The sequence below is a fragment of the Amphiura filiformis genome, chromosome 6, assembly GCF_039555335.1.
Source record: "Amphiura filiformis chromosome 6, Afil_fr2py, whole genome shotgun sequence".
Lineage (NCBI taxonomy): Eukaryota > Metazoa > Echinodermata > Ophiuroidea > Amphilepidida > Amphiuridae > Amphiura > Amphiura filiformis.
The window spans coordinates 940,668-965,893 of NC_092633.1; the positions used below are offsets into that span (position 1 = coordinate 940,668).

The 25,226-nt window shown below is 37.2% G+C and overlaps 1 protein-coding gene across 6 annotated transcripts in view; it reads right to left on the bottom strand.

Moving 5' to 3' along the window:
* Nucleotides 1-25,226, bottom strand: part of LOC140154794 (beta-arrestin-1-like) — a 150,723-nt gene that overhangs the window by 14,443 nt on the left and 111,054 nt on the right. For all 6 annotated transcript variants that reach the window (XM_072177372.1, XM_072177374.1, XM_072177373.1 and 3 more), the window contains 6 exons: nucleotides 20,876-20,957; nucleotides 15,206-15,450; nucleotides 6,243-6,342; nucleotides 5,064-5,236; nucleotides 2,921-3,078; nucleotides 1,564-1,701 (listed from right to left, as the gene is read on the bottom strand). In XM_072177372.1, coding sequence (XP_072033473.1) covers nucleotides 1,564-1,701; nucleotides 2,921-3,078; nucleotides 5,064-5,236; nucleotides 6,243-6,342; nucleotides 15,206-15,450; nucleotides 20,876-20,957 — 896 coding nt within the window. The remainder of the gene's footprint in view (nucleotides 1-1,563; nucleotides 1,702-2,920; nucleotides 3,079-5,063; nucleotides 5,237-6,242; nucleotides 6,343-15,205; nucleotides 15,451-20,875; nucleotides 20,958-25,226) is intronic.

Here is a 25,226-nt window from a genome sequence, read left to right on the forward strand (position 1 = left end):
AAGTCCACATTGCTGTTACAATTGCTTTAAACATACTTCAAATGGGCTGTGACATATGGTCCAGGAAGCTGTTCCATGTCAGTGCATTTTGCTGTTGTGTCAGTTGGGTACCTGCTTGGGTAAAGTATTGAAGTAATCCTGTGTGTAGTTTTGGTTCATTTTGCTGGACAGGAATTTAAGATATGACCTTATGAATAATTATAAGTTTCTTTTTGAGCCCAGTTTATTATCATGCTAAATTGCCTCGTGTTATATTACAGAGGCCAGAATTTTATTTAAACAAATCTGTCATACACTTTATACAGACCATTCATCAACTGGCAAAGTACCAGCATTATCTTTAATGAGAGCCAATCATTCCAAAGGTTTGCAACATATGAAACTGCTACGCACATACCACATATTTTAGACACACAATGCACTATGGCGTAAAGCGAAGGGACGCATCGCTGACATGATTTCTTAAAATATATTGGAAAACCAAGTTTCACCAGCCCAATATAAATCATGTTATGATTTCATCTAACCTATAGTTAATTGGGTTGCTCAAACCATTCAAAACAAGAGGTCCCAGCTCAAACCAATTAAAAGTGACATGATGTATAACAGCTCTGTTAATCCCATCATGTAAAAGTATCACAGCTCAATGAACCTATGCATCCAGTCTTGACATCATGTATTGACAGCACACTGTCCTGTAATTAAGCTATATGTGGGTTACAACAAAGCAACTAGATAACGTTCCAGATGGCTTACTGCATAGACTATAAATTAAGATTGAAATTAATGTGACACAATGTTGCCTATTTCTCCGAAGAGTTCAGACTTAAAATGTGATACATCCAAAGGCTGGCTGCCTTGTGTACTGTCAAAAATATGTAAAGAGATACTAGAAAGGGCACTGTGATTTGAGATTCTTAATTCCTAATTGAATGATGACGTTCACTCATATTTTAGTGATGTTTCACCAATATGGGTTGCCAGTCTGAAGCAGACCCTCCCTCGGGTCCAAGGATAACGACTGGTAATGTAGACTATATAACATAAAATCAACTCAATTCATAATAACACAAAGCAGCACATAGCTTATATTGCCCTTACACCTGAACTCTTAGTATGCGCACAATACAGCTACACTAGCTTCCAAAGAAGTGTGGTACTTTCTTGCTCTGATCGACGCACATGCGCTGTGAATGAGTGACATAAGGCACACTTTTGTGTTCCCTTCATGAGTGTCACTCTGCGCTGAACCACTTTTTGACACGTAATCGGTCAATCAGATTACCGGTCTGTTATGGCGGAACCGGCCAATAGGAGCCAAACTTTGGTTTATCCTAAGTCTAAGAGAGCACAAAATACTAATAGGATTAGAGTTAGGGTTGGGATTTAGGGTTAGGGTTAGGATAAAGGTTAGGGTTAGGATTAGAGTTAGGATTTGTTTGGTGCTCTCTTACACGAAGAATACACCCACACTTCTGTGTTTACGCTATGTACGCTCACCATGGGCAAGAGAATGCTTTACTTCTCTGTAAGCTAGTGTAGTGCACTGCATGCTGTACTTACATTGATGATGAGGCAAGGTTAGTATCTTCATTCTTTAGTTGTCCATCTAATGCCAAGCCTCGTTTGTCTCGATTGTTAGCCAACAGTGGTGTTAAATAATACACCCTGCAGAATGTGGAACTGCGTGGAACATCAATGCTGTAGAAGAAGAAGAACAATTTAACATTTTTACTCCACTTTTGTCCATCCAAAAGATTCAACAGTTAAATTAATGTCATGGCTAAAAGTGTCAAGTCCCCTAATACTTAGGATGCACTGGCCATTTTTGTTCTCAAAGCAAGTGTTTTTTCAAGAACATGTCAAAGTCACCCTATGACATAGTGGTGCAGCAGGTATCAGGTTACAGAAGAACTTAACTTGACAAGCCCCTTTACCTCTATTATGCCATTCCAGTTGATATCTATACCCCCCCATGGAAGACATGACCTTAATCTTCCACACAGATGGTGTAGGTTTCAAATGGAGCGTCCATTAAGGTAAACCCATTTTAAATTCACGCTCCCTGTGTGAAAGATGTCAAGTCTTCTTCTTGGTGGAGTCAGTATCGACAGATAATTAAACTGCAATACACCAAACTCGTCCATAGGGGGTGTATGGATTTCAACTCCGCGTAAGCTGGCAAGGTTAACAGGCTGCAACTCCACCAACCCCCACCCACTACAAGGAGTATGGCTCTAACACTACGAAAAGGAGATGTCCACTCCAACACTAAGGCATATAATGAATACAGACATATTTTTACTGCTGATGAAGCATACCATAGAATTCCATAGCATATATGCCTAAACATATCTGCAGATGCCTAAGCATATATGCCTCTAATGATTGTTTTTTTTTTTTTATGAAAGAGACAAAAGGCAGACACCCGCCACAAAAACATTATTTGAAGTTTGAGCAACTACATTACTGATGCTGGCAGCTGTACAAATTTGTATTATTGCAAGACCAATCTATTGTAATGTTTTTGTGGAGGGTGTCTGCCTTTCGTCTCTTTCGTCAAAAAAACCTCTCATTTAGAGGCATATATGCAGACCCAATTCTATGGTATATTACAGATATGGAATACCTCAAATAGTAGATTACAACGTGATTCCATTTAACACTGATAAGGACCGTCAACCCCATGAGAACTACCTGCCGATTGGTCAGAATGGTTGTTGTTTCATTTACTGAACTAATCAGTGATCTTGTAAGAATAATGCCATCATTTAAAATGAATGTGGTGAAATATTTTCAAAACTGTATTCTTATTGGCTATTCAACTGAATACCTCTTATCATCAACCAATCAAAGTTGATGTTAGAAAGGCAGTAATGCTCAGGGGGTTAACACCTCTGATATTATGATGATTCCTTACCTTTCATCTACTGAGGCAACAGGGCATTTATACTCTGCCTGCGAGAACAGACAGATACACGCTATCTGCTGAACCTTAATTTTGATGCCTTTTACTCGCTTATTTGAGTTGTTGGTAATTTGGACATTCACATGTATGGTTTCTCCATGGTAATACATCTGCAAAATATTAAATAATAATAAGAATAAATGGCTCTTTTAAGGCGCAAAATCTTCCAAAGACCTCAGAGAGCGCAAAACCTTGAAGATGACAAACAAACAAAAAGAGCAAGTAATTCTGTGAATATGGAAAAAGCTTGACGAAAGAGATGGGTTTTAAGCCGGCGTTTAAATTGAGAAAGTGTGGAGATGTTACGAAGGTTGTTTGGAAGCAAGTTCCAAACAGTTGGAGTAGCAAAATGAAGTAAGCGTTCACCGGCTGATTTGAGGTTAACCTGAGGAGTTTTGAGTAATTTTCCAGAGGATGATCGAAGGGAGTGGGAAGTTTGATAAGTACAAAGCACAGATGACAGGTATGGTGGTAAAGTGCCATCGAAGTGACGAAAAGCCAGAACAGCAGTTTAAATTGAATGCGCAACGTGACGGGCAGCCAGTGAAGCTTGATGAGGAATGGATTGGTGTAATATGCTCATGCTTAATATTTAAGAAAGATGGAATTGACCCTTAATCCTTTGCATGGTCATCTTTAAACAAGGTGCTACCAGCAAAGTGTGTGTTGTGTGTGCATAGCTGCATACACCTTTCATACATACGCTTCAATTTACAACAGCCTTGCTAGAAAAGTGTGTTAAAAGCAAACTGCACTTTTTGTGCATGTATTTGCAGCAAGAACCTTGTTTTGCTGGTAGCAACATCCATTCAAAGTGACAATAAGCTTTTGCTTGTCCTATCAACATCATCATCACCATCACATTGCCCATTTGTCTGCAATGTTTTGGTCTGATCAAGCCTTTGGTACTCTGCCTCATTATATATAATAACAAATTGTTTTCTATAATTTATTTCATTTTCCACAACTTTTTTGTACTTAAATTTGCATGAAATATGGCTGAAAAAGTTGACTTTTGGTACAGCAATGGGTCAAACATTTTTGGAAAATTGGTATGTGGATGGGTCAACTTTCAAATTCTCAGCTGCACATCCTTACCCAAACCAAACTTGAGGACCTACCCCCTCCCCACATCCTCTACCCTGGTAGCTTCAAACCCAACAAATAACCTTGCTTGTGATAAAAATTTCAGAAAGGAAGTAAGAAACTAGATGCACTCATAGAAGAGTATTCAGATTTCACAGTTTAATGTTTCTTGCCTACAGCCAAACTCTCAAACATCCATCATCAACATGCATCCCATTACACTCTAATCACATGCATCTCCCTTTACCAGGACACAATTCCTTAACCCTAATGTGTCATTCATAGAATGACCTCATCATCTCATACTTTACAACTTCAGGTCTAAATCGAGGTATGATAGTTTAATGGAGGTGAAAGAACTTTTGATTTGATTTGTTCGGATTTTTACAACCCTGGATAACCCAAGAAAGCCTCTATTGAAGCTTATTTCCATTTGAACACCGGGACGGGTTGGGAACAGTCAGGGGTTAACACCCTACTCTTTTCGAAACTGGCTACGAAATACATGTACCGGTATGGCTCTCTTCACACAGGACCGACGGCTTAACGTCCCCTCCGAAGGACGGAGTACTTTCATGATTCATTTGCCCAATTCTAAATGAACCATGGGGAGAGTGGAAGTCTGATTTTAATCTACAGATGTTGCCAATTAATTTCAGACTTTTTTTTTCTAAGTCAATATCCCAGCAAATCACCACCGCCAGGAATTGAACCCGGGACCTCATGCACTAAAGGCAAGTAGCCTAACTATTGCGCCACCCTCTCCCTCAACTGTGCAATTGGAGATGAGACCATTGGCCTATTACATTTGAAATCAATACGCCCCCTAAGGAAGACATGACCTTAATATCCCTCACAGGCAGTGTGAATTTTAAACGGAGCCACCCATTTTGGTAACTCCATTTGAAATTCACACTCCCTGTGTAGATGATTAAGGTCATGTTTTCCACAGGGGGCGTATGGATTTTGACGGGAATTTAAAATAGCCCATTTTGGTTAATAGCATTACCTCCTTATCCAATGTCACCTCCAATGTGAGTGGTGCTGGACTAAATGTGAATTCATGTTGTACTTCAGCACTGGGCTGTTCGCCTTTCTTCTCCTCTGGGCTGGGGCCATACGTCAGCTTCCTGATCGCAAGACGAACTGAATTTCTCTTGTGTGGTTTACCGTCGGCATCCTCTGTGAAATTATGCAGAAAAAACCAACTTCTTTATCATATACTACACACAATAAGATCAATAGATTCCCCTATACAAAATGCATGTCAATTTACTGATTAGGTAACAAAGGTAACATTTGAAACCTATTCCCACGAAATGAGAATGTTGCAAAGTTTTATTCTGAGCTACGCCCAGATTCACATTCTCTTGATCATTAGCTTTGAAATGTTACATTTAAAATCCACACTACCCCTGTGGAAGATTTTGAAAATATCTTCCACAGGGGGAGTATGAATTTCAAATGTAATTAGTCAGGGTTAATCATTTTTTAATCATTCATTCAGGGAAACTCATACTCCCCTGTATTATGACTTTACCTATATCTTCCACAACTGGAGTGAGTATTTCAAATGGAAGTTACTCAACTGTCTATTCTATTTGAAACTCATACTCCCTCTGTGGAAGGTAATTTCAAATTTTCCACAGGGGTTGGGTGGATTTTTAAATGGTACAGCCCAATTTTGAAATCTGTTCCCACAAAATGGGAAAGTTGCAAATTTTTATTTTGAGTTATACCCAGATTCACATTCTCTTGATCATTTAATAGCTTTGAAATGTTACATAATTTGTCAGGGTTGCTCCCTCACTTGACTTGGTCTTCAACAGATTTCAATGAAGAATTCTTTTGTTTTCTATTGTTTTCTGACATTTACAATGAACCACATCTCTGTTGTGTCCTTGGAGACCTTCCGTTCAATTTGTAAGAACAAGTCTTAAATACATGGCTAACCATCAACATGTTTGAGTTTATGTTAAAGGAGATTTATACAAATTGAAACGTGTGTTTTAGGTCATTCTTCAGGCTTCGTCTTCTTTCAGAGGCCTGTGAGTGTGGCTATAATATAATATTGTGTCTTGTCTCAAGTTTAGAGTAGTGTCATGTTAGAATTTCACAGTGGCAGATGCGAATAGGTGCGTTTAATCGCATATTATGGCTTTAATTTGTGAATTTCTTTCTTTCTTACCTGTGACGTATGTTGATAATTCATAATCCACACCACATGGCTTGCCTGTGTCACCAGGTGCTGGTTGGAGGGTCACTGATGAAGCTGCTCCAGGGGGCAGCTGTCATGAGAAAGAAGAGAGAGAAAAATTACAATCATAATCAGTTTTGGTCTTATTTAACTTAAAATTATACATGAATATATATAAAGTGGGTGAAGCCTGGATACCACTAAAGGATAGACATGGTAGTTTTAGAAAATAATCAATAATTGAGAACAAAGCCCGGGGGGGCCACTCATATATGAAAGTTGTAAGCATCCGCGTGAAAGAAAACGCGGATTTAGGGTGGTTTTGAAAAGCAAAACGAGGATCCGCATGGATCCGCGATTAGGAATCTCAAAACACTCATTTTAGTAAAAGAAGGGGTGTTTTTTTAAAGGATGATCCTCGCTTAGGGTAATTTTACCCAATTAACGGACATTAGTGGTGACATATTTATCAAATTATTCGGCACAAAAGAGTGGTTTCTGAGCAATTTTACCAACCAGATTTTAAAAATGGAGCCGACTTCAACAGTGCCAATTTTAAGCTTACTGATATCACTGTACCGACACACGCAATGTCTATCCTTGTTTGGGGCAAATTTCTAACCAATTCCTCGATTAGGGTGTTTTTATAATGTCTATTGTTTTAGGGTAAATTTCAAGACAATTCCTTGCTTAGGGTGTTTTTATTTCAGTTCAATCCTTGTTTAGGGTCAGTTTGACAAATTTTCGACATCCTAGCTTAGGGTCATTTTTGAAAGTCAATTCACGCGGATGCTTACAACTTTTATACATGAGTGATCCCCCCGGGGAACAAAGACAATATTCTCTCTGCCTAGAAAATTAATTGGATCCTTAAAATGTGTGGGAACTTGTAGCAAAGTCTAAACTTAAACTTTAACACTGCCCAAATATCTCCTTATAAAAATGTATCAACTTGGCAATAAGGCTAAAGGATATTCCAGTTGAAAACCATATACGCCCCTATGGGAGACAAACATGACCATAACCCATACACAGGGAGTGTAGATTTCAAATAGAGTCACCCATTCATGAAACCCCATTTGAAATTTACACTCCCTGTGTGAGAGATTAAGGTCATATTTTCCATAGGGGATACATGGATTCTAACCGCAATGTCCCATTTTGAACTGGGGGACTGAACTCTCTATAAAAGAAAAACAAGGGTATACTATAGCTTATCCCATTGTTCTGTGAAAGGAAACAAATTCAAACATTATGAAAAATTTGCTATGTCGTACTCATCCAGATTTTTTTGGCATTGAGTATATTGCAATTGAATACCTGAGTGGAAGAAGGGCCCAACTCCATCAAAACTGTTTTTGTTGGAGTTGGGCCCTTCTTCCACTAACATACTGCAAGTGCCAGTTCCGTAAGCAGATATGTTAAAAATAGCTACAGAAATTTGATAATTATCCATTAATTGCACAAGTAGAAGCATGTAATATGTAGGCAAGAAAGTTTATTACAGTGAAAAGCAGATTTCACGGATGAACAAAATTCCTCTTTAACCCGATATTTGTGGAAGAAGGGCCCAACTCCATGGAGTTGGGCCTTTCTTCCATGAAAACCATGATTAAGTGTACATGGAAGACTATTTAGAGAGTGGATTTTGGCTCATCTTTCACACACAAGGAAGAACAGTCTACTGACAATAAAATGCTGGGTCTAACTCATTTATGTAAAAAATTGAAGTTGGGCCCTTCTTCCACTCAGGTATTCAATTCATTATTTAACATAATGGACTGCTCCAGTTGAAATCTGTACACCCCCTATAAATAATATGACGTTAATCTCCTACAGGGGGTGTAGGTTTCAAATAGAGTCACCCATTCAAGTGAGCCTATTTTGAAATTCACAATCCTTGTGTGGGAGATGTCATGTCTTTCATAAGGGGTGTATGGATTTCAACTGGAATAGCCCAACGTTTGGTTTGGTTCATTAAATTTTAAACCAAATCATAAACGATGGGTGAAAAACTAAAAATAGCAACATATTTAAACAAGCATTATATAATCATATTCATAAAATGTGTCACATTGCTTCACACTTCAATTATCTATAATCCAGTTTCATTCAAAAAAACCTGAAACTGGTGAGAAAAACCTGAAAAAGTACACGAATGCAGGCCCAAAAGCCCCCAAACGGGCTGAAAATAAATAAAAATATGGGAATTTGAACTCACAAAAAACCTGAATTCGGGCTAAAACCAGAAAAACCTGAAAAAGTACATGAATGCAGGCCCAAAAGCCCCCAAACGGGCTGAAAATAAATAAAAATATGGGAATTTTGACTCACAAAAACCTGAATTCGGGCTAAAACCAGAAAAACCTGAAAAAGTACATGAATGCAGGCCCAAAAGCCCCCAAACGGGCTGAAAATAAATAAAAATATGGGAATTTTGACTCACAAAAAACCTGAATTCAGGCTAAAACCTGAAAAGTTGCATCTCTGATAATCACAACAACAAATTAGCTTTTTTTTTAATGAAAAGCTAATTAATTATGACAAAATTGCAAATTAATACCATGATAGGTAAAAAGATACAACCCTTTATAAACCATTTGATCACATTGTAAGGAAAATATTCTCTAACCTTCAGCTCAAAAACCTAAACACATCCACAGAACATGACACAAACACGCAATCTTATTCACAGTGTGTCAATTCTGGAACCCGCACGCATCCATCATGGCTTAATCCTATATGCAATATACCGGCGTCATTTTGAATTCTGTTTCCCATTGTCATCAATCAATGTTCATCATACCTACATCTTTATCCGAGTGTGGAATTATTTTTAGTGAATCTAAGAAGGTTCCGAGCGTGCCGTACTGCTGTCTTTTTCTAGTGTGCTGTTGTTGTTAGAGTATAGTTTTCAACACATTTTTTCCCACAATGTTTTCTTTTAAGATAAAAAAATCAATACGGAAAGTGTTCTGAAAACCAATGATTTGAGGTGTTTTTTGGGTAGTTTTGGAGGGATTTTTTTTAGTTGTAATTTTTGTGTCAGGATTTAAAGTAAATATCCTTCAATTCCCCAAAATGTAAAAAATAGAAATTTTAGGAAAGCTGCAGATTGATTTTTTGTTAAATTTTGTTATTGCCTTTTACAACTATTGGGCTATTCCAGTTGAAATCCATACACCCTTATGGAAGACATGACCATAATCTCCTACAGAGGGAGTGTAAATTTCAAATGGAGTTACCTAACACCATTTGAAATCTACATCCCCTGTGTGGGTTTTGTCTTCTACAGGGTGTATAATACACCCCCTATGGAAGACATGAATAATCTCATACAGAGGGAGTGTGCATTTCAAATGGGATTACCTGAATGGTTGTCTCCATTTGAAATCTACACCCCCCCCCCTTTGTGGGAGATTAAGGTTATGTCTTCCACAGGGTGTATATATTTCAACTGGAACAGCATAATATCAAACCCTTGATATGTGGCTCTTGGGTATGGAGCCCAATTTGGTCGCAATTTTTTAAATGGGTTATCTAGTGATGAGTATCATAGCATAAAACCCTAGCATTTTCTTGCAATGCACACACTTATGCACACTGGTTGAGCAAGCCTTGTTTTCAATGAAATCAGTATAAACGTGCTCCTCAGCATCCAGCTGCACAGTACCTACGTGTGTGCATACATACAATGCATACAACACAAAGCCAAAAGGAAGATGTCATTAGACTAACCAAATTTGACGACATTTTTTTTTGCTATTTATTACAAAAGATGAAAAGATGCATGGTGGTATTTTGCTGAATAGTCACTCAATCTTTGTGGTTTTTATTATTAACACATTTCAACAGAGAATATTGGTTACAAATAGGGCTATATCATGTGCTGATCCAATCAGAATCTTCAGAGATATGGTAAGAATATAACATTTTTGTCTGGTTTTGTATGATATAGTATTTAAACAGAATAGAAGCAGAACTTGAATGTGTGAGAATGAAGAAATTCAATGCATAGCATAACTTAATATCATATTCAACCTAATAAGTGCCCTTCCTCCAGTGGCAGCGCCAGGAATTTTTTTTCAAAGGGGGGCATTAGGGAGGCAAAGTGAATTTCGGAGGCAAAATCAACAAAAATTACCACAAAAAGTAGAACTTTTCATAATTTTTGGTTTTTCCTTTGGTGGGGGGTAAACAGGGGGGGCAAGAGTTCTGACTGGGGGAATTTCCCCCCATGCCCCCCCCCCATGGCACCGCCACTGCCTTCCTCTAATAAGCACCCACCATTTTTATTCAGAAACACACCCTCTTTTTAACGCACTTGTACAACTAAATTACATCAAATGTCTAAATAAAATTACAATCTAAACTTTTCTGCATGGAATGATGATTTTTATATCAGATATGCTGCATTTTGATGTTTTTGTGTAACTGTCTGAATTTTACTACTAATTTCATCGTTTTAATACATGCTGGTATGCTAATTAGACTGTAATTACCTTTAATGAGCACCAGTTGGAGTACCAGTTCATTTTGCTCTTTTTTAAACACATAAGGGGCTGTGCAATAATTATGAGCCCCCCTGGGGAGGTAAAATTTCCGAACAGCCTGCCAACAATCACTTGCCTCCCTCTCGGTCTGCCAAAAAAATCTATGCCCCCCTTTACACATGCCAAATTTTTGGAATTCCAATTTGCAACTCTTAAATGGTCTAGATATAAGGGCTCTTTTTGAAATTCCCTTACACAGGAAGGTGTGTGCCATCCTGCAGCTTTCCTGTGCTAGCCTTCTTTGTTAAAATCATGTGTGATTATAACACTGCAATTAGCCACTTCACTGACTTAAAGTAGAAGTACGCTTTCCTGACCGAGCTTTCCTAAGGCGCACGCTTAGTGAGGGAATCCTGCCTTCTTTCTGTGTGAAACGTGGTAGGGTATTTCAATATGAGCCCTAATGTTGTGAGCAGGAAAATGTGCATATTTAAGCGTTTCCGTACTGTTTTCCTAAGCCTTTTTAGAGTGTTTTATTTAAAAGGCGCCCCATGAATGCATGCCAAAATTGCTTGACACCCCCCCTCAGCTGGCCAAAAATTGCTTGCCCCTCCTTTCAGCTCGCCAAAATTTCTTTCCCCCAATTTTACCCTCCCCAGGGCTTATAATTATTGCACAGCCCCTAATTTGACATTGACTTAAATCAATTACCATTAACCTCAAGTTCTAGTCACTATAAAATTGCATTTTTGTATTGCATTTCAACAACTTTCAACTATTTCATTTATGAAATTAAGCTTCCTTTAATGTAGACTTATATACAAGAGGAACATTTTTGAGCATTGTTATTTTTATTGCTTAGGGTGCAAAAATAAATGAAGTGCAAAGTTTCTCCTTTCATAGTATTTAAGATTTGTAATCAGGTTATATGAACATGTGATTGCTCTAAAAAATTCAGAAATTCTAAGCACACATGCTAACATGCACTCAAAAATTTTAACGCCTGCATGTTTATTGTTTTAAGGTGCTCCATAAGCCACGACTCTTGATGAAAGAATGATTCTGGCACGAGTCCATTTTGATGATGAAAGATCGGGGCAGCTTTAGTTCTTGGCCGTGTTGTATCGTATATCAGATATACTACATGACGCCATTAATCACATTCTATGATATGCATGGCAAATGTAGATAGATAGCCGATGGGTCTATAAAACATTAAACATTACAACAAAACATTTCCTTTACAAGAAGTGCATTGCACAGCCATAATAAAGGTGAATTTGATAGTTAGATTGGGTTAATACATTTAAAGTACACACTCCCCCTGTGGAAGATTCTGGAAAATATCTCTCACTGGGGAGTATGAATTTCAAATGGAATTGGCACATAACAAACTCCATTTTGACATTCAAGATTCAGGTTGAATCTTTCTCAGAGGGTGTATGAAATTCAAATGGAGCTGCCTAATGTGTTCATTCCATTTGAAATTCATACTCCCCTGTAGAAGATATTTCCAGAATCCTCCACAGGGAGAGTGTGGATTTTAATTGGAACAGCCAAATACTGTGAGTGGGCACAAATCCTATTTCTGCAATGTATCTAAAACTTTTTAGCTGGAAAAATGATTAGAATTTTGTAAGTGGGATTTACATAATCTTCAATTGAATGTGAAACTCCCATGCGACAAAATACCAAGTTTATAAGGTAAAAAAAAAAGGTTCGATCTCAAAGCTTGCGTGCGCTTTTTTTTTAATAGTTTTTCCCAGAAAAATCGGTGAAAATCAGACTTTTTCTCAAAATACCATGAAAAAAGTCGGAATAAAAACAAACCAAAAAAAAAAAACAAACCGCATTTAGCATTTGTTTTTAAATTTCTCGTGAGCTTTGAGACAAACCTTTTTTTTTTTGGCCTAATCTTAACCCTATGGGCACTACATGTACTGTCTTTCTTACAGTGTCCCTGATTGGTTAATTATGTGATATAAATCATCTGAGTAACCAATCAAAATAGAGGTTTTACATCTCTTAGCAATTCTCAGCTTAATCCCCTTCAGCCCTACTGACTATTCTTACAACATCTCTGATTGGCTCAATATATGATATAGCTCTTTTTGTAACCAATCAAAATAGTTCTTTGAGGGGTGCCCATCCAATTAAATTCACTCATTGTTTATTGGCTTGCAGCTACACAAAAATATGCATTTATGCATTTGTGACCAAAACTTCCCAAGATTTGGGCCAACATTTGGGAGTGCAAAAACTCATAGATGTCAATTTCTTGATTAAAAAAAAAAAAAAAATTATACGGCGATGTGGGACTATACCCGGCTCATGTATACTACGGATCGTTTCAATTAACTGGTGGTGATTGATAGAAGATAACAAGCAGATTAAAAGTAACATAACACTTTAAGGTATTAAAGCTAAGCTGATAATGGTGTCAATGGATGGAAGTATTACATGTAGGCTTAAGTCCTGCATCATCTAGCACACCCGTAAACAGAATTTATTTTTGGTGGACCGCATAGCGGAACCACCCTATATCAGTGTATGTTACTAGCTTACTTAGTTATTCTGGTGGGGGTGCTGGACTTTTTTGTGTGTAAAAAGTGGACCTAAATCCCCTAACAATTACCCTTTTTATTGACTTTTTGAACACCTTGTCACCAAAAAGTGGACCTTTTGTAATTTTTATTTATGGGCCTGAACATATACCAGACAGAGAGTAACCATCTTGGCGCTATTGTAGATAAGACCTTCTTGACTAACCACTCAAAATATAAAAAGGGTGATCCTGTGTCCTTTAACCCTCTGAGAACTACCTGCCTATTGGTCAAAAAGAAGTTTTCATTATCAATTAGACCAATCAGCAACATTGTTACAATAATTTCACCACTTAAAAAATTGAGGTGAATTATTTGCAAAGCTCCATTCTGATTGGTAATTAAAGTGAAGATAACATGTAATTGACCAATCAGAGGCAATGTTAGATCGGCAGATAGTGCTCAGGGGGTTATGGATGAATAATGTAATTAGGTTGGAAAAATAGCTTTTGTTTTTCTGCCCGAGGCAAAAAAACCCTACCTGTTCTCACGGGTGCAACCAACCCAGATTTAGCGTTTTAAGCGATATTTTTTGTAGGTATGTAAAATCAGCTGTTTTGATTTTGACTGGAAAAATTTATTACAGATTTTTAGTGAATTTAAGGTTTTTTTATTTGTATTTGGGAAACATTATTTGTCCATAAAGGATATGTGAACCTTTAATACCCCCTAAATAGCATGTTTGATCAAATTTACCAACTTTTTGCTCAAAAGATTTGAGTCGTTTACACCAGGGCAAACCAAGCATGCATATCCAAAGCAAAAGAGACAGTAAGTACATATTGTTTGAAGTGAAATGCGTAGCCATGCGTAATGCTCTGAGTAGCTACGCATCGCCCATTATTGCAATTTGGATGCTTAGGGCTACTTAAATGTAAATCATGTACTCAATAATGTGCCCTTATGGCCCCATTAGACAATGCTTACTTGATTAGTGTAGGCCTATACCCTTGGGTAATATAATTGATTTTAATGGCTTATAGTTTTATACTAAATGTGATGGTTTCTAAAAAACATGATGTACTCAATTATGTACTAATAACGTTTCTAAAAAAACAAAAACAAAACCAATTTGATAGATCCTGCTCTATTAAACCTAGTCCTATTAAATCTGATATTCATCAAAATAAATCATTATAAAGCAAAAAAAATTGTGTTGCCCTCAGTGACCGACCCTAAATCCTGACAAATCAGGGTCGCAATTTTGTTTTTGCCGATTTATGATGATTTTTACAGAAGTCAAAATTGGCAATATGTCATTAATGGAAGTAGCATTACGTCAATATATCCAAATGTGCAAACAAAGTGAAAATGTGTCCACAAACATGTGAAATTACAATAAGCAAAATATGGCTGCCAAAAAACTTCAGCTTTTGAATAATCAGCCAATCAAATGCTGGCATGTCGAGACTTGATTCAATCAACCAATCAGATCCATACTGTTGCAAATATGCTGCATCATCCGAAAATATCTGCTGGAATTTTGTGACAGCATACTGAAATCAACATCTATAGTCTATATAATCTACGTCGAGTCACCGGCACTAGCTTTGAAGTTCAGCATGTGCTGCGTTGGCTTAGCATGTTTTTTTGCACGTACATATGCGGCATGTTGAGCGCGTGCGTAAAAGTATGTACACGCACCAAGTAACGCTAAGCTAACACAGAACACGCTGAACTTCAAAGCTAGTGCCGGTGACTCAAGGTGTACATATACGGCACGTTGATCGCATGCGTAAAAGTATGTACACGCACCAAGTAACGCTAAGCTAACACAGAACACGCTGAACTTCAAAGCTCGTGCCGGTGAATCGAGGTAGATGTACAAACTACATCTATAATCAACATCTAATCTTACCCTGAATGAAAATGGGTATGCATTTTTGCCCAATTTCTTTATTAATCGCTCCTGAAGACGGGTCAATTTCTTGGTTCCGCCATCTTCCACGGGAGGGTAGACCTGCATCTTCATCTGCAGGAGATCTTTGCGAAACGTCAGCCCCAGCACGTCGAGGTCTTCTCGCCCGTAGCGAAATGCTGCCAACACACGACATATTACTACTCGGCCTTTGAGATACTCGGGATCTACCAATACTACGCCATCTAGAAATGAGCAAGATAAGAAGAAAATGAAACACAATTAAAGTGAAATCTTAAGGTCAATGGACACAACATTTACATTACCATATGGTTACAATTATTCTACGTAACGTGAATAATAACTCACATAACAACAACCAATTTTAAACAAGATGTGTGTGGTGTAATAGTATGCATTTGAATAAACGCAGTTGCTAACATTGTGACGATTTTCCGCGTACACTGTGTGATGAATGCCTGCGTGTGTGTACGCCAACTTTCTCATGATTGGTTTGTATTTTCATGAAGTATCCAAGGATGTGTGTTCGCGTTGGCATATAAGATCGGGTTGGATCGCGTACAGCTGTTGGCAGCTGTGTTCATTCAGATGAAATTTTTACTATAATTGTGATTGTAGGTTTGAACCCTGGCTGCACTTTCAGCCAGATGGAGCATGAAGCATATTAACAGGCACATTAAGTTAAACCCAATATTTCTTTCTCCTTCCCTGCTTGGATATTGAGATAAAGACAAAAATATTGAGTAAAAGAAACCAATAAAATACATAAAAAAATCACATATGTGATGCGATCAAGCAAAATCAGTCGGAACTTGGAAATATTGATTTTGAGATATGTCCAAACAAAGGCAATATTTTCTTTTGTTTCCTGTTGTTTTGGAAACTCTTCAATTGCTTATATCTTTGGAACTGGTTGTTCAATTTCAAATGAGTTTTCTGCAAAATGCAGCTTTGCAAATGCTATATTTACTATCCTATAAGAAACTGAAAATTTAATATATTTCCGAGTTCCGACTGATTTTGCTTGATTGCATCACATATATCACAAAACTTCAGAACCAATAATATGGTACACATTTGGTGTTTTCAGTATATGATAGCTTAATGTCTGTAAAGGTAATAATTAATTCCTCCTTTGGCCCCATGGAGTCGATCGCGTCACATATAATAATCAATATCGTTAATAATACAGCATTATTGCTTTTGTTTTGTTTTGTTTTGCTTTCATGTTATTTTAGCAAAGAAAAAGCTTTTTGAACCCTAAAGACACTTTTTTGAATGTTTTTGATCACACATGAGTTCACTATGAAACTAAATGGCCATCCCAATGGTATAAAGTGATAGAGAACCTAAAAGTATTACTGCACCAATTAGGCCTAAAACCTTTCAAGGCATAAAAAAGAGGGTCAGTCAGTAAATTTTTTAAGACACGGCAGCACCTGCTGTTCATTTTTTTTAAATTGCAAAATTATCCGCATATTAAATGTGCATGTCCACGTTTTAAATTATAAACTGCTCACCCGATAGGGAGGTTGCATAATAAATGAAGGCATTCATGATGGCTAAGAGTTGTTTTGTCACTTATTTGGTTTATATATAAAGGTAAAAATCATCTCTAAAAATATCATTTTTTTCAAAACAATGATTTTTTTTAGTTGGTTAGGAAAGCATAAACAAACATGTTGGCCTTATATATTGCAAACCTGGGACCTGGGTAAGGCACAGTGGCACACCACATTGTACCGCCCACTTTCCTCTCCTGTTTGTTATGATCACCACATGCTTTCAATGTAAACAAACTCATTTTTTACAGGAAGAGCAGTATCCTCCTCACGGTAAATTACATTAAAGGAGTATCAACCAAAAGGCATCAACTTTAGAGATGCCTGCAAACATACAATTTGAAATGATCTTTTAAAATTAACCTGTCTCACATATGCAACTACTGTTGTAACTAAGTCACACAGCCTTGGGGTTGTTCAGTTTCATGTGTTATGCATTTCGCAAAGTTAACATTTTAAAAGGTGAAACATGAAGAGAGAATGAATGATCATATGACATTTTCAGAAAAGAGGAATTGCTCGAGTTTAGAATAATAGAGTAGGGCACTGATCAACATATCTTTTTGTTAAAAGTAAATCGGACAAACGGATATCATAATAAATCAATTTATATTTTCTTTTCCAAAGTACTAGTTTATACTTTTCTAGCACTTTAGGGACAGTTCACAAACACTTGTAAGGGGGGGGCCTGATGCAAAGGGGGGGGCTGAAAATTGTTGACCCTCCTAAGGGGGGGGCCTGAAAAAATGACCACAAATTTTCTTGGAAAAAAATTAAGTTTATATGCTTTTCTATGGGGTTGACCCATAATTTTCATGTCAAAAGGGGGGCCTGAAATTTTTGAGGTCTGCCCCCTTACAAGTGTTTGTGAACGGTCCCTTATATAGCACTTTATATGTCCCCGCCAACAAGCGATTCCACACCAATTTGGTTCAGCACTTCTTTCAATATTACATTAAACATTCAATATACATTGTAGCCACAATATTCTGATGGTGTGTGCATCTATTACCGACAATACGATGACACATTCTTGTGTTTTTTACACCTTTCTTAAGAACTGCATATTGGAATATTAGAACTTGTCACATATAATGTTCAGGCATGAGAATGGCTTTTTTGAAAACTGCCTGAAAAAGTGTGTGCATTCGGCCTAAAAATGCGTAAATTATAAACAACAAAACTGCCTGAATTCAGGCAAAAGCCTAAAAATTCTCATGCCTGAATATATATATATTTTTTTTGGGGAGGCTATCTTTTGCTTTGTGACCTTCCTTAAGTTTTCTTTTGTTATCGATTATTTCCATGTGCTTCGTTCTTGATGTAGAGATACTTCCCAAATGCACATAATGCATGTATGAATGTATGTATAATCCCAATCTGATTTAAATACATGTAAGACCGTATTTAAAGCTTTGCTTTCATCTTGTGGGACTGTGACAAACAACTGTATCACATGCCGTGGTACGTGTTACTCGGTCTCCGCATATTACAACATCAGATAAAAGGAATTAAAACTGACATAGTATCGTGCGTACTTTTATCAACACCTGTATCATACAGCACTATACCTTGTGTTATATAAACACCTCACCAAGAAACATATGTGGTCATGCAGATTGCATCTAATATGGGGCGAAGACGGCAGATAAATGCTTGATAAGATGTGTGTTATGAATATATCAATACTTAAGTCCTGTTCTTTTTTGAATCAACATAATTTGTCACAAACGTTTCACCACTCAGGACAAGAAAATGGAAGAGTAGAAAGCTTTGTAATATACTGAAAATCACACATAGTCCAACTTCTTAGTCTATCCTTTTAAACCGGCCATGATGGGACCAAGCATTGGCCAGATAAGCGAAAATTCCCGATATGTGAATTATGCGTTTAATTCTCTATTGAATGACCATATGTGCCGAAATTGGAACAACAAAAGATTACTCAACATGGGTTTATAACACTTGAAAGATGGTATTTGAGTAATATTTTATGAAACATAGAGTAATATTTTATGAAACATAGTTGCTATTTTGAATGCTTCAGAGCATTAGATTGTAACATCTGCCAATTATCTGTGCAGCTCCCCAAATTCATTCTAAGGAGAAGGAACTTTTTGATAACCAAACAACTAATCACCAATTTTTAAAAGCAGCAGGAAACTGGAGATCCTGGAGAAAACCCGCGAGGGCAAGCATGGATCGGGATAAACCAAGTGCACATGCAGTCCTTGGGCACGGCCAGGGCTTCACGGCCAGTGCTTGAACCTGGGACCTCAGTGGTGCGAGCAAGGGTACAACTGCTGCGCCAACCCGCTCTCACTTATGACGTTAATGCAATGATACAACAAAGTAGTTCATACCCTGGATGTTGGCATACCTAATGCTGAGACAGAAGATTTATTGAATTCTCTCAGGTATCATGGATCGAGCTGTGAATATTTCATCAAGCTTAGAGTAACCGCCTATAATTGTTCTTTTGGTTCCCAAAAGACAACAACGATGACAACAACAACAACAACAAATGCATCCCTTAAATATATTTCATCAAAATATATCCATTGCATCTTAAAACCGGGTTAATCAATTTTTAGGAAGGGGACATACTCCTTCTCATTAGGCCAAAAAAAAAATTGTTTAGTTGACCTTCCAAGACAATACTTTGGAGGATCGGTAGATCAATCCTTTATTTTTTTTTCATGGGCTCTTCTTTCAGTTTTCCTTCATTTTGAAAAGGCTAGTATTGACAAATGCTTGACCATTTTACGGTAAAAAATTGTGCATTTTTGATAGAAATACTGCTTGTTTTTAATCAAATATGCATTTAATAAATAAAATAAGTGAATAACAAATATAAAATCTCCTTGATACTGTCCAAATTCAAAGTTTCTTCTAAAAAAGTGATTGAAAAACAAACAAAAACAGATCCAAGATTTTTACTTTCTTTCCATCAGTCGCTGAGGGCAACTAAACATAATTTGTTTTTGGCCTTATAACAGAGACATCCATATACATCATTAACAGTTAGTACATGTATACATCTGTACAACAGCACTTGTCTTGTATGCGTAATTGTGTACAATGATCTAGTTCTAGAGAGCGAGAGCGAGCTGCATTTTGCCATAAGCATTTTCACTGTCTGGTTCTCCACCCCTGCATACCTGGCTTGCCTTGAGGCTATAAAGCTGCACTGTATGTACTTGAGACAAGTACATGGCTTATGTTTGTACCTATCAAACAAACAAACAAACACACATTGTTATACATGTCTGCTTGGTTTCTTGTATTTGTTTGTTTGTTTGTTGTTATATGTTTTAGGATGCTTCACTTCCCAAGTAATATCATCTAAACTAAATTTAATCTTAGACACTCAACCTAAAGTACCAAATAAAGTAATCATTGGATGGAGAATTTTGTTCTGCATATTTTGATACCTCATTTGGGACGATGCGACTTTATTTCCTCAAGTTATACTGAATTGAATGGCAAAAGAGAGCATTTTAAAAGTGACAAATATGGGCTATTTCCTTCTTCTAATTGGCTCATTATAGCGTGACAGATCAACACTCTCTCGCCGTGATCATAATTATCCGCAAATAAGTTCATCAGGATTGTCAATAAAACATATAATTGAAAGATTCTTGTGAACAAATCCAACATTTTGGGTTGATGTTATGTACCTCAATGACAGTTTCACGCCAAGACTTAGCACTTTCTGAAATTGACTCTTTGGGTGCATTAAAATATTTCTCAGCGTTTGGTGAGGTTAGATGGCGGTGTTAATGCTGTGCTTCTTAAAGACCCGCCTCACGCGATGGGAGAACCCTCCTTTACAAAGGAGGACTGCCATCCATCTGGATTTAGACTCTGGTTGAACCTTGCTATGCGATTTATTTCTACTTTGTGTTTGATTAAAAAGCCCGGAATAACTATAGAATACCCCGCTCAGGGTGCCTAACCCTAACCCTGTGTGTTGGGAGGTGAGATGGGTATTCTATAGCTATGCCAAAAGTCCATTCAGGGAAGCCGCACAACTTGAGAGCTTCTTTGATTTTGGTTTGAGCCTTAATCTCTTTCCCTCACTTACCAATAAGATCTACTGTATTTCCTTGGTCATCAATCGACTGCAAATGATCTATGAAATCTCTCTTGCCGAGATATGTTGTGATCTGTAACAAACAAATAAAAGGGAAAATCTCATCATTAAAAAATATCAGTTCAGTTCAGTTTCAGTTCAGTTTTATTTCACCAAATTCCAACCATACAAATAATTACAGAATAAAAAAGCTTTTGCAAACACCGGATAATATGGTGAAAAAGATTAGGATGCCACTGAAACGCAGTCCCAGGGCGTGTTGTTGTGGCACCATAAAATCATTAAATACCCGCATGTGTTAGTATGTGCTAAAATATGAGTACAATTTCTGAAAACCACAAGACCTCGATCTAGACCTGCAAGTGCAATGTATAGAGTCTTCAATAAATTCTGACAAAAGGTACGTCCACATTGAGGGCCATTTGCTAAAGAAAAGCAGTTCTTGTGCGAAAACTTGGGAAAATATGCCGTGTGGACGCTCACAAGGATTCCAATCCCTAAGTTTGCCACCAAATTTATCTCCAAGAATTTTCGGGGATTGTCACACTTTCCCCAAGTGATGCTTTGATGATGCTAGTGCTACTGCCATGTGAACCATACAGTTTATGATTCTCGAGTACTGGGCTTAACCTATGACCTTGGTTTAATTATATTTAATATGGTTCAATTTGGCGTAATACTAGATAGGTCACAGTAAGCTTCCGGTTGTAATACCAAAGATATAAACGACATCAGGCATCGCAAAAATCAAGGACTCCAGGCTTTGGAATTGTGTGGGCACACACTCAGGGATTGTACTAAGGAAATGCAATACTCTAGTATGTCGACCCTCAAGAATTCTCTGATCATCTGAACACAACTAAATATTCACTTAAAGGTCCATAAGCGTTGGCCTGGTCAACTGGCAGATTTGTGTAGGAACTAAATACCAACAATTACTAAATGTTTATACTAGGATTTGGGCAGGTAACCTTGTCCTTACGTATCACTATGTTATTTTAGATGATGAGGACTTTGGCGAGTTGGATACTTTTATTATCATGGATTATGTTATGCCATAAAATGCTGAGCTTGTGTAACACTTTTATGAATAAATCCAGATGTGCTGTTAACCCTTTAACGGTTGCTATAAATAATGCTTTATTTCCCATGGAAATGGTCTAATGCTGTAAAAAAAAAAAAACTTGATCAGCAGGTGGTCTGTAAATAAATTGGTATGGTCATTGGATGGATATTTTAAATAAAACATGTTATATACACAAGGTGAATTTAATATATCATCATACATGTATGTTTCAAATAGTACAGCAGTCCAAAGGGATGAACATCTGCCTTTAAAGGATACATGAATTAGTAGTGGCAACACTTTGGGCATACATGTCATCAGCTTGCCCCATTAAAACCAAATTTTCACTTCCAGTTTTTAATATATCTCTAATGCAGTGTCCAATTACCGTTATATTTTCTGAATAAGCAACTATGGATCCTCACACTGTGCTGTCTACTGAAGATAGCAATCAAACCAGATTATTTTTAAGAGTATTAGCAACAATGAAACTGACGACCTGGTATTGAATTAAGCCTTAAAGTTGACTAACAACATATGTCTTATATGTGACATGATCTCAGATGCAACAACACCAAGAGATTTTATCCTTCCCAGAATCCTTTGCAACATGATACATCACCTCATGCATTAAAATTAATACATTTTCTAAAAAAAGGCTTAAATTGGAAATATGCGAGCATAACAATTCACAAATGCATGTCACTCACAAAGTTCACAAAAATTTTCATGCATGCAGAACATCTCATTTTTTGTCTACAAATTGATAAACTGTTTGTGTCATAATTTTAACATTATCAACTATACCACCCATTTGATCAAATGGCCTATATTCCAGTTAAAATCCATACACCCCTTATGGAAGACATGACCTTCATCTCCCACACAGGGAGCAAGAATTTCAAATGGGGTAACCTGCTTGAATGTCTTCCAGAGGGTGTATAGATTTCAACAAGAATAGCCTGATATCTTGATTCCATCTACTATAAATAGTAAAATCAATCTCTTTCTTTTCTCATCACATGATTTCTTGTAACGTAGTGACTATTTTCATCCCTTATATAATACCACAATTTGTTTTCCGGTGTTGTGCATATTTCACCTCTTTCTGTCTTGCTTTTGTGCAATAAAACCTACGCAATTATCAATATGGTGTCATTCATGACTATTCATCCTACACAGATATAACTTTCTGCTTGTGTTGCTCATCCAGAGGGAATTTCCCTTGAAAAGACCGCATAAAAATAATTTATTCGCTTTCATCCAAGGATTTTCATGAATTGATTAGGGCGGGAGGTTTTATTTTGCAACACAATATTAAATAGGCATATTGCTAGCAATTGTAAACCTTTTTCAACACATTCTAGGAAAAAACGAAGCACTTTTATTTTAAGGTTCTGAGGGCGGGGTAGAACCGTAGAATACTACCATACTTCTTCAAGGTGATTCATGTTGCTTAATATTAACCTTTTCATCATCATAATGAATTTCTGGAGCTTTAAAATGAATAGTTATGCTTGTAAATTCAAGAAAAAAATGGATTAACTCTAGTAAATGATGTGGGCGGGGACGAGAACCAACAAATTTTATATATACCGCCTATAATACAATGAAACATGTGTTAAGTATGAATTGTACAAATTGTAAGATTCCACTGTCGTGAGTTGTTATACAACTACATGTACAAGAAGAATTTAAAGTTTCAATTACAGAACTGTAGGCCTATGAGAGTTTGATATTTTAGTGTATTTTCGTATCTTCACTGCATATATATATATATATATATATAATATAAGAGTCACAGAAATGCAGTAAGAGTGCTCAATACAACTGGTGTAGAGCCTAATAAAATATATAAATATACACGTTAATTAAACATTTTGTGCTACTCGGAGTTTCACGCACGTCACGATCAATACGGCGATCATCAGGCAACTAATGCTTGATAACACAGATCATTTTTTTTTTTTTTTTTTTCGGTCGGGCGGTTTGCGTCTATGGTTACCATGATGGCATTTAGAAACAAGCTCATTACGCCTATTGATTGAGACTTCTGAATCGTGTCTAGTACTGTATAAGATATGGAGCTTTTCCTCCATACAGAGATTGCATTGGCCTGAACTGCGCCTATGGGTATTAGAATACTTGAGAATTTCCCATGAGATTGAGTAGTTGAGTTTTTTTCTTTTACAGTCCCAGACATACTTTGAAAGTTCTGTTTCTTTTTTCGTATCGCTCATGACGGAACGATTTGTTGTGATTATTATACCTGGTTTTGAAGTTACCACTTGCTAGTCCAATGTAGCTGGCAATTTTTTCATCAGTTGTGACTTTAGCTTTGTACACTATATCGTTGGCAAGGCATTTTCCACGGAGGGGGGCAGGTATTTTTTTGCCTGCAGTTGCACGATTTTTCAGTGGTATTTTGATTACTTTTCGCCATGGTTTTGCTGTTGTGAGCCTTGATAATTTGTTGCATGTTTTTCATGCAGCTGTAACTGATTTTGATGCTATTTCTGTTGAATATTCTATCCAAGCCGTCATCACGGTATAGGCCTACACTATAGTGTAGGCCTATACCGTGATGACGGCTTGGCTACCTTGAAATCGTGCTCCGGTAGCCAGGCTGACAGCGCAAGGAAGAAACTTGTAAAAGTTTTCCAGAGCTGCTTGCCTGAAAATCACGGTTCAGACGAACTTAAGGTCCGCCTGCTTCCTCGACGTGCACCTAGACCCCAACACCCGCTCGCATAGACCCTACAGAAAACCAAACGATGACCCAGTATACATTAACCGCCTATCTAACCACCCGCCACCCATCATAAACAACATACCACCTGCCATTAGTAAAAGAATCTCGACGCTGTCATCAAACCCAGGCATATTTAAGGATGCAGCACCTAGCTACAATGCAGCTCTAAAGAAAGCTGGATACGAAGAAGAAATTGTCTACACCACGAAGACCAGCGATAAGAGACAACAAAAAAGAAAAAAGCAAAGAACAAGAAAAACAATATGGTATAACCCACCATTCAGTAAGAGTGTTAAAACCAATGTGGGTGCGCATTTCTTAAAACTCGTTGGCAGGCATTTTCCACGTGAACACAAGTTGCATAGAATATTCAACAGAAATAGCATCAAAATCAGTTACAGCTGCATGAAAAACATGCAACAAATTATCAAGGCTCACAACAGCAAAACCATGGCGAAAAGTAATCAAAATACCACTGAAAAATCGTGCAACTGCAGGCAAAAATACCTGCCCCTCCGTGGAAA